Genomic DNA, 11,170 nt, shown 5'->3' on the forward strand with positions numbered 1-11,170 from the left:
TGCTGTGAACTACTGATCCCAGGCTGCCCTACCACATGCAGCCATGACTGTGAGGACATGCAGCACCTCCAGTACTGCTCACCCTCCCTACAAGCCTCCTCACTAGGTGCGCACAGCGGACGCATTGAGGTTATAGTAGAGGACTAGCCGGGAAAGTCCCCGGGTCCCATGATCCGTCTTAGCCCCGGCTTGCTAGCTCTTGCATCATCCGCTCTGACTCATCCTGACTCGTGACTTCCAACTGGACACATCCGCCCCGCCCCGCCTCCATCACAGCCCACGCACCCAGCCGCGCCTCTTTATGCGTCTCAAGCCTCGTCCTGGATTCCTCGGCCGCTTCTCATTGGCTCTTCATCCTGGCTTTCTACTGATTACTGCCATCTACTCCATTGAAAAACACAAAGAAGAGCCGGCGGTGTGATTGGCCGGCGTCACTTCTGTCACGTGTTATGGATTAGTTTTCCTATTGGCTGAATCCTCCGTATATATTGCGGGTTTCTGCGTTCCGTCCTTCAGTCGTTTTGCTGAAGACGCAGACGATGATTAACATGAGCTCCTGGTCTCCAAACGAGAACCCACTCACCACCACCCTGCGCCGCCGCGGTCACTGCCCGTACCACCAGAGAACAGACCCTACGTGGAGAAAGGTGAACGCTCATGTCCTGTCAGCCATTGCCCGTGCAGTGGGGATGGTTACATAAGTGTAGGGGTTGTTCTAATGGACATCAGTCTGTCCCTCAGTGTCGGGTCTGTATGTGATGGAGAATGACCTTGGTCCTAGGCTGTGAGTGGCACTGACGGATGGAAGCCTGTGGGGGAGGGTGATGTAGTCTGCATCCCCCCATTGTGTCGTGGTCCCTGTATGTGACTGTAGATGAGCGCCGGTGGCCTCGTTGTTTCCGGCTCTTTACCTTCCCCCGGATAAAGGGACTTTGTAAATTCCAATGATCTCTGGTTGCTATGGAGGATGGCTGTTATGGTTACCGGAAATGTGAGTTTTCCAAAGCAGTGTCACGTCTTGCTTCCTTTCATTGTCTGTTCACACTGCGTTTTGGGTTTCATTCTGTTTAGGAATAAACAATCCTCTTATAGAAAACAGCTCTGTCAGATCGGATGGAGAATGGCCTCATTCACTATTCACTGGCTGGTTCCAATCTTTTTAACTTTTGCTTAAAAGACCCATTTCTCAATTACCACAAAATAATTCAAAACTCAAGCGTGAAGTGTTATATTTGGGCTCTTGTAGAGGAGCAGGGTCTCTCCTCTACACATACTGTATATATGCTGCTCTCCTTGGCGTAGACTTGTCCGTGCTGCCTGGTGGTCGAATCCCATCGGTAGCTGTAAGCTGATTACATTGGACACCAGCAGCCCTGGGCGATTGTCTTATAGCAATATAGGACAAGCGGCGTCTGCTGTTCCTTGTCTAATATAACACTTCAAAGCTGGGAAGATTGAGGCTGCGACAGGTATATTGGCTTGTACTGATTTGATTTAAGGAGGATTTTCTTAGGACATGCGGTGTGTAGTGAAGTCTGATGCTACACGGGTCACTGTGTGCCAAGGTATCTGCCACAGAACATTCTGTCACTTAAAAAAAAAAAAATGCAGGAAACTACATGGTGGTTACTGCACCCTGTAATCATCCCCGGGCACATCTCTAGTGGTGGGCAGGGGACAGCGGTCACTAAATTATATTAACAGGAGTCTGCCACTGCCAAATTGCCATTTATATAGGGGACCTAGCCCTTATTTAAACCATACTTGACATGTATAGTTTACCTTAAGTTGACATTTTATTGGGGGGGGGGGGGAATAACTTGATATGCAAATGAATGCTGCTCTGGTTCACCTTTTGGTGCAGTCGTCTGCTCGCCTTATAGTGATTCGTGTCTGAAGCTGGGAGCGAATGCTGTATAATATAATTTAGTGCACGGACACTGGATGAGGTGCGCACACAATGCAGGTGCACGCTGGGTCCTGTCTGTCTTCAGTGAGGAGGACGGGGCTGTCTGCTCGTAAACCGTCACAGCACGCCCGCAGCCATATTGAGTACGACTCATCGTTTTGCGCACACACTAGATATGGCACAGCGTCCACTTGGCTTCATAGACATGTCACTTTTAAGTACTGGCTTTATGCAAATAGGAGGGTCTGACTGCAGTGAAGCCTTAGCGGGATCCATGCCTTGATGTACCCTCATTTGCATATCAAATACGTTTAATTAAAATAAAGGTTATAATCTTAATTATACATGCCTGGTATGCTTTATATATGGGACCTAGCCCCTACTTGAATGTTTAGGCAGTTTATTGCCAATTTGGGGGTGAGAGATCCCCCTCAATGCATTGTGGAAATAACCTGTGCACAAGACATTAGGTCACCGCATACTACATGTGCTCTTCACTGCTGTATGAGTATTCAGAGTATTGGGGATGACTTATTAATTGGTAAAGGGAGAGGCAGCTGATGTCTGGGACCTCCAGGGGTCACAGGAGAGACAATTGTACAATGTCTGGGGGTCTGCCTGCTGATCACAAGAATGAGACCTGATTCCACCACCTCAGCTCATCAGTGGAGCTAATGTGATAACCATGATTTTTGGAAAAATAGGATCTCCACAATGGGTGCCAAAATGAGGCTAAGGCTGCGTGCCCACGTTGCGTATATGCTGCGTAATTTCCGCAGCGTAAACGCTTGTAAAACGCATGTATATCTGCACCCCATGGTCCCCAATGGCATTCCGCAACGTCAATGCCCATGCTGCGGTCAAAAATCCGCAGCATGTTCATTAATTTTGCGTTTCCGCATGTGGAATCAATGTGCGGATGGTACCCTAGTCTGGAGGAGAGGAGACTCTCATCCAGACCTGGGTACCAAAGAACCTGAATAAAATAAAGTTTATACTTATCTTCTGATGTTTTCCCGCCGTTGCGCTTGTTTGTGAAGGACCTGCCACGTCATTGAGTCATGTGACCCATCACATGACTCAATGACATCACCGCAGGTCCTGCACACAACAGCGTGAACAGCTCAAGACTCCGGACGGGGCAGATAATGCATCGGAAGGTGAGTATAAACTTTATTTTTTACCATTGTGATTCTTTTTTTTTTTTTTTTAACTATTACTTGGTCACACAAGTTGTAAAGCACTTTTCCAAGTGATGCTTAAATCACTTGGAGAAGTGCTTGATAACCCGCATGCGGAAATGCATGAAAAAACGCCTCACAAACGCTTCTACCTGGCGGGAAAACCGCATGTAAAATCCGCATGCGATTTTTCCCGCCAGGGAGAAGCGTAAAAAATATGCTTCAGTTCCGCAACGTGGGCACATAGCCTAATTTTATCTTTAAAATATTACCCTCTGTAAGATGTATGTGTGTAATATATCAGCATTTGGATAACTGTAAAACTTAAGAAAATGAGGCTTTATATGCTTTCTCTTCCACATGGCCCCGATATGACTGTCGTAGAGGTTAATACCACACATGGCTTTATCCTCATAACTAATGTTAAGGGGAGACCTTATATTACCAGTGAACAGATAATAGACTTTTGTAAGGTGAAGGACCATAAGAGTACCCTTCAAAAGTCTCATGTAGCTGAGACACTTGAGTCTGCTATCACCCAATGCTGACATTACATAAGCATTTTCTGACTTTGGGATTAACCCCATACACTTGGACCTAGTGACCCAGTTCTAAAGGTGGCCATAAATGTTTCATAACCTTTGGCTAACAGCAATATTACTAGATTGCCCCATATGCTTGCATGCTTGGCCAAACTTGCTAGCGTTCTGTGAGGGGAGTAGGCTTCTCTAGGGGGAACAAATGTATTGGTGGTCAGTCTAAATAAATGCCTGATCCTTATCAGATGGTGTTGGAGCCCACATACACATCAGATTGCAGATTCAACCAACACATGAGTGTTTAGAGGCCATAAATGTTGTCATTTTGGTGGGGGTTTAGGTACTGAGACAATGGGGAAGAAGCAATTCCTAGTCTGGCTCTATAGCTGGTGTCAACCTTAAATTTCCAATTTCCCCAGATCTGTGTAATCTGGATCCATTCACTTACCTTATAGCTTCCAGTTCTTGTGTCTAACAATGGTGTTCTCAGAATATACCGCCATCATTAGGATAGATCTCCATGAAGTGTGTGTGGGGGTGTGTTTTTTCTTTTTTTTTTTTCCATCCTTGGTCACCTCATTCATAGATGTGGCCTAATGGGGTCAAAGGGGTTGACTCAAATATTTGTGGCCTAGCCTCAGGCTTTGGTTGTCAATATCAAATCGGTAGGGGGTGGGTCCAGCACCCTCCACTGATCTAACAGGTCAGTCTAGTGGTGGCTAAAAGTAAACTGTGGAGTTGTAACATTATAGTGACTGCTAGTCAGTAGGTGAGCTGCAGCACCCAAAAATGGCCACTATGTGGTGTATGGAGCAGGGCTGTTACCACTTTTCACTTCCAGCCATTGTGGGGGTGGATAGGAAAAGGTTATCTGTATCAGACTACTGGATCACCATCTACAGGGACTCTGTCAGTACAGGTGCTCGGTGCACAAAGGCATGGCCAAACATGAAGTACATCTTCCCACCTAGCTTTCCCTCAAGGCCCTGTCACACTAAGCGACGCTACAGCGATTCCCGACAACGATACGACCTGTCAGGGATCGTTGCTGCGTCGCTATGTGGTCGCTGGTGAGATGTCAAACAGTCAGATCTTCCCAACGACACAGCAACGATGTGGCGACCCGTAACGATCTATATAACGATGCACGCCTATGTGTTTCTGTGTCTGAGTCGTCAACAAGGTCGTTGGTAAGGTGTCAAACACACCGATGCATGCTACCCAGCGGGGCCTCAACGATCAAAGAAATGTCCAGACCATTCCGACACGACCAGCGATCTCACAGCAGGTGCCTGGTCGCTGCTAAGTGTCAAACGTAGAGAGATCGCTACTGAGGTCACTGTTGCGTCACAAAACTTGTGACTCGGCAGTGATCTCGCTTAGTGTGACGGGGGCTTAAGTCTCAATTTCCAACTCTGCCTTCATAGAGCCAGAGATGGGAATTTGCACTGACATGTTTGGCCGCAGTGCACTGAGCACTTGTAGTTATTTTACCTTCCACCTACTTGATTTCCATCTCTGGCTCTATAAAGAGGAGGAAGGCAAAGAGGGAGAACAAGTCCCCCATGCACCACAAAATCCTAATGTCTGTTGCTTTTCTTGATTTAAAATAGTTGTTTATGACTTCACCTGATGTATTTCTGTGTTCCTTCTTTCAGTGTTGGAAGAGAAAGACTACTTTCATTCACAATCACACCTGAGGTAATCCCATTTACTTTCACCTATCTTCACTCTGGCCATTAAACAAACTTGTTATGGACACCCAGGTCACCAATTGCAAGGTGTGGGGTCCACACCATTACCATAATGTGGTCAGTGAAGTCTTACTCCTGCCAAACACTTAGTAGTGGTGCTTGGTGAACAAATATTCTGTTGTGCTAAAAACCTGACAGTAATGTACATGAGTAATGTCTTTGTTTTAGTGTGGTGGGATTGTGCAGCAAGACTGCAGAAAATGATGGCAGAATCCTTACCACTCTGCTGCTCTGCCGGCCCCTTGTCTGGGTTGGAACTGGAGGCCTGGTATGAGGACCTACAAGACATCTTGTCTTCGGAGACCAAAAGTCCTGCAGCTCTCCAATTGGTATCTGAGCAGGTTAGTGCTGAACTGACTCTTGTAGACTGTTACTTGTGTCTCTACATGAATTCTGCTTGTACTCCAGAGTCCTTCTGATGCGCACACAATGCCACCCTTAATGAATTGGCCTCGTGTCTTTAAGGCTATCACTTATTCTGTGGATGGGTGTAAACACTAGGGAACCCACTTATCCGAAGAATCGTGCCCCATTCATTGGCTGTGGGACTGCTGGAGACTACATATGGCTTTCTCAGCAGACCCGTAGGCTTTAAATAAAGCAATGTTGTGAATGCTCAGCGCTGTTGCTTATAATTGACAATTGTCACTTCTCATATGCAATAACTTTTATAAAAGTCCCCTGGTGGACCTATAAAGGAAAAATCAGAATCTGTATTACATGGTGCCAAGTGTAAATTTGCTCATGTACCGTATATTCCGGCGTATAAGACGACCTGGTGTATAAGACGACCCCCCTACTTTCCTGTTAAAATATAGAGTTTAGGATATATTCACCGTATAAGACTACCCCTTTTCCAACGCATACCAAACACCGGTAAAAATTAAAAAAAAACAGATTTGAATTTAACATGGTCCTTTTTTAATTTAAATTCTTATGACATGCAGGTATATAGCAGGAAAACTGTCACTCATAAACATATTAAAATAGGGGGGACCCCACGTCATTTTTTGGGGGGGTCCCCCATTCTAATAGCTAGTAAAGGCTAGGTATTCAGCTGGGGGCTGATATTAGTAGCCTGGGAAGCTCCGTGGGTATTACCCCCTTCCCAGACTTCAAACATCTGCCCCAGCCGTCTGCTTAACCTCCGCTAGAGACTATAATGATGGTGGATCCCACGCCAATTTTCTTTTTAAAAAATCCTTTATTTTAACACTAAATGACAATTGAGGGGTTAATAAAGATGCAGTCCCTAAATTATTAATTTTGTAATTAATTTTTCCCAAAAATGTTGACGTGGGGCTTCGCCATATTTTTGTGTCCAGCCAGGTACAGCAGGCAGGAACGGGCTGCCCCCAACCACCAGCTGCCTATTTGTACCTGGCCGGACACAACAATATAGGGAAGCCCTTTTTTTTTTAATTATTTCATGAAATAATAAAAAAAAAAAATACGTGGGGCTTCGCCCTATTTTTGTGTCCAGCCAGGTACAACTAGGCAGCTGGGGGCTGGAATCTGCAGCGCAGGGAGGCCCAAGCTTTCTGGGCCCCCCCTGCTGCAAATTGCAGTCCGCAGCCACCCCGGAAAATGGCGTGTTCATAGAAGCGCCATCTTCTGGCGCTGTACCCAACTCATCCAGGGCCCTGGTGCGGTGGCTCACTGGGTAATAAAGGGGTTAGGGCCAGCTTGGCATTATCAGCTGGCCCTAAGCCCGAAATTCATGGGGTCACGCCAATATTAGACATGACCGCCATGAATTTCTAGTAAAGTAATTAAAAAAAACACAAACACCCAGAATAAAGTCCTTTAATTGAAATAAAGACACAATTTTTTAATGTTCTAAATTAAACCATACTTACCATCACGCCCATTCCAGCTGAAGCCAACGATCTCCTGCAATAAAAGTAAAATAATAAAGCAACCTCATCCTTACCTCTCCATGGTTCCCAGGACAGCTCCAGCTCTGCTACATTCACATGACAGGCTGGACCGCAGCAGAACGCTGCCGTTCAGCTTGCCATGCGGCAGACACTGAGAAGCGCAGGCATGCTTGTGCTCCTCAGTGTCTGACTGTGACGGCATCCAGATGAGCCGACAATGAACTCGGCTCACCTCATGCACGTCACTGACAGCGTGGGAAAATTCTCCTGCTCCCCGCATGCGCAGTAGAAGTTTCCCACGCTGTCAGTGACGGACGTCCAGGAGGTGAGCTGAGTTCATTGTCGGCTCATCTGGATGCCGTCACAGAGAGACACTGAGGAGCGCAAGCATGCCTGCGCTTCTCAGTGTCTGCGGGATGAGAGGCTGGATGGCGGCGTTCTGCTGCGGTCCAGCCTGTCATCTCGATGTAGCAGAGCTGAAGCCATCCTGGGAACCATGGAAAGGTAAGGATGAGGTTGGTTTATTATTTTTCTTTTATTGCAGGAGATCGTTGGCTTCAGCTGGAATGGGCGTGGTGGTAAGTATGGTTTAATTTAGAACAATAAAGAATTGTGTCTTTATTTCAATTAAAGGACTTTATTCTGGGTGTTTGTGTTTTTTTTAACTTTGACTATGGGGTTAGTAATGGGGGTGTCTTATAGACGCCTCTCCATTACTAACCTGGGCTTGATGTCAGCTGGCATTATAAGCTGACATCAACCCCAACCCTATTACCCCACTGCCACCGCACCAGGGCAGCGTGGAAGAGCGAGGCTAAGTGCCAGAATTGGCGCATCCTATGGATGCGCCATTTCTGGGGCGGCTGACGGCTGGTGTTTCTAGCCTGGGAGGGGGCCAATATTCATGGCTCCCTTCCTGGGCTATTAATATCAGCCCCCAGCTGTCTGCCTAGCCTTTGCTAGCTATTAAATTAGGGGGGACCCCACGTCATTTTTTTGGGGGGGTTCCCCATTTTAATAGCTAGTAAAGACTAGGTATTCAGCTGGGGGCTGATATTAGTAGCCTGGGAAGCTCTGTGGGTATTACCCCCTTCCCAGGCTTCAAACATCTGCCCCAGTCGTCTGCTTAACCTCCGCTAGAGCCTAAAATTAAGGGGAACCCCACGCCAATTTTTTTAATAATAAATCCTTTATTTTAATACTAAATGACAAGTACAGTAATCAACACTGTCACTGTACTTCATATATATGTGACTGACATGTTTCTATCTATCTAATCTATGTGTGAAGCTCTATTCTGTCTGTTATAAATTGTCGGGTACAGATGCTGAATTGCCGGCCGGCTTTTTTAAAGAGACGGTGCATGAAAACACTATTATTTGTTTTAATAAATCCTTTACACTAAATGACAAGTACAGTAAGCAACACTGTCACTGTACTTCATATATATGTGACTGACATGTTTCTATCTATCTAATCTATGTGTGATGCTCTATTCTTTCTATTCTAAATTGTCGGGTGCCGGCTTATGCCGCTGCTGAATTGCCGGCTTTTCATATATTGTCACAGAAGCGATGCGAACTTCCCTGCTCCGGACACAGCGCAGCGCTTCTGTGACAAGTGAAAGCTGTCAGCACAGAAGTCCTGCCCTGTGTCCGGAGCTGGGAATACGCAGCGATGTGTCAGTTTCAGCACAGAAGCGCTGACTGTCTGGACGTACCGCCGCCGTATTTTAACTCCCTCCACCTTATATTAACTCCGACATGGCAGGGATACGGCCACGGCAGCTTATTAACACCCCCAGAGTATCCCCGCATGTCAATTTCTGAAAGTTCAAAAGCATTACCGGCGTATAAGACGACCCCAGACTAGACAGAAGATTTTTCAGTCTTCAAAAGTCGTCTTATACGCCGGAATATACGGTAATTAACAACCAGCACTGCTTGTCAGATATCTGCTCTGGCTTATAAAGGGTGGGTTCCAAGCAGGGAGACCCCCTCATCTATGATGCAAGTTGTGCCCTACTTTGGCTTATTTATAAAGGTTATCTTGATGGGACAACCTCTTTAAAACGGTTACATTTTATTCCCCTTTCATCCCATTATTTTCTGTTCTCTACATTTTAGGTGGCAGAGGTGGAAACACTAGATAACTCTCCATACTTATGGCCTCTTGAGTCAATAGATTCAACTTTACCAGTGAACTTTACTGATGAAGAAGTGGTTGCTTTGGAAACGGTGGTTGATCAATTGCCCTCTGAAGTTCTGGGATTTCTTGCCCAAGTATCCCATAATGACTTTGATAATCCATCGACTTCTTCAGAGTCTGTACATAACCACCAGGATGGGGTCACGGAGATGGACTCTGGCTGCAGTAGTTGTCCGTCGCAAACACATACTGAGGATGAGGACTCTAGTGGCAGCCAATGTGGAACCAAGAGGAAGAGGACCACCCAACCTAGAGGAGGAAAGGTCCGTGTAAAGGAACAAGAGAATGAACAGAAAGTGTCTCACTTGGTGGCTGAGAACGAGCGACTGAAGGGGGAGATCGAACGTCTTGCGCTGGAAGTAGAGAGGACCAGGAAGTCCCTCATAGAAAGAATGGTCAATCTTAAAAAGTGATATATATATAGATAGATAGATAGATATCAATTACTGTATGGAAAAATGGTCATGGTTGGATCACTCTAAGGACATTGAGTTGTTGTAACTGTATATACTGTCTTGTATTTAATACTTAAGGCCTCATTCTCCAACCTGATCCAACATCTTATAGGCATGTCTTCTAGAGGAAGGGAATACTGCACAGTATGGAGCCATGTGCATGAGGCTGCGTTTCCACTGTTCCTGCTATTAAACATAGCATGTTATAATGTACATAAAACTGAACTGGAACCTGTATATTCTGCAAATACAATAGAGAAGGCCACTATATGCACCACAGTGCAGTTATGTAAAGGGGATTAATTCCTTTTCCAGCTAGCAGGAATCATGTACATGAAATAAGCTGAAATACAGATTGAGTCTCTCCTAGCATCAGTGACAGTCTAGAAAGCACAGCATTTCCTCTGACTAAATTTTCTGGCCCAGCAAAGACTGACTGATATTTACCCCCTGCCCATATATTGTCTGAGTGCAGGGTATTCCAGTTCTGAAGTATGATGCACAAATCTGTCTTGTCAATGGTATATTCTTTTTATAATGGTTTTCACTAAAGTTAATAAATCTCACTTGTATAAAATAGTGTAGTTTTAGTTCTTACTTGGTGAGTATTTGTCAGGTGTTTAAAATCACTGTCTATAACAAAGCAGTACATGACCCTGAGAAGTGCACTGTATAAACTACTCCCTGCCAGGGTTTCTGTTCTAAGTTGTTTATGGCTTCTTGGCTTACAGATGAGAGCTTATTGGCTGCAGACTGTGAATCCACAGGATGGGCCAGGATCTGGTGGTTATGTGACATAATTATGAGATTTGTATACTTCTGGCCACAGTTCAACTAGACCTGTCCAGCCTCATTCAATACACTTGCATTGAGAGACGCTGTGCACGTCTGGTTGGCAGGTGACCGCGTGTACGCAAACTGCATACTTGTGGTTACATGCTTGCCTTTTGGTGCCACTGGAGAATCCTTAATGTGCAACAGTCTGCAGTTAGTGACTGCAGAACTGTACTTGAAGGATGGACAACCCCTTTAACAGCTATCATCTGATTTAGTCAGGCGTTGGGCCACGTGTGTGTGTGGGGGTGGGGGGGGGGGGGTAAACTGAAGTCTTTGTGCAATAATAAAAAGCTAACTTAGGCTATGTGCACACGATGCAGAAATGCTCAGGATTTTTTTCCTGAGCGTTTCTGCATCTCTCTGGCAGGAAAAAACGCATGCGGATTGTACATGTGTTTTCCTGCCAG

General features: G+C 45.7%; 1 protein-coding gene across 1 annotated transcript; it reads left to right on the forward strand.

Moving 5' to 3' along the window:
• The first annotated feature begins 485 nt into the window (after positions 1 to 485).
• Positions 486 to 10,503, forward strand: DDIT3 (DNA damage inducible transcript 3). Its single transcript, XM_073663311.1, has 4 exons — positions 486 to 647; positions 5,288 to 5,330; positions 5,552 to 5,724; positions 9,390 to 10,503. The coding sequence occupies exons 3-4, from the start codon at positions 5,584 to 5,586 to the stop codon at positions 9,882 to 9,884; spliced, it is 636 nt and encodes a 211-aa protein (XP_073519412.1). The 5' UTR covers positions 486 to 647; positions 5,288 to 5,330; positions 5,552 to 5,583; the 3' UTR covers positions 9,885 to 10,503.
• The last annotated feature ends 667 nt before the right edge of the window (positions 10,504 to 11,170 follow it).

Source organism: Phyllobates terribilis, unplaced genomic scaffold, assembly GCF_046119375.1.
Source record: "Phyllobates terribilis strain yellow unplaced genomic scaffold, ASM4611937v1 Scaffold_2__4_contigs__length_985480577, whole genome shotgun sequence".
Classification (NCBI taxonomy): Eukaryota; Metazoa; Chordata; class Amphibia; order Anura; family Dendrobatidae; genus Phyllobates; species Phyllobates terribilis.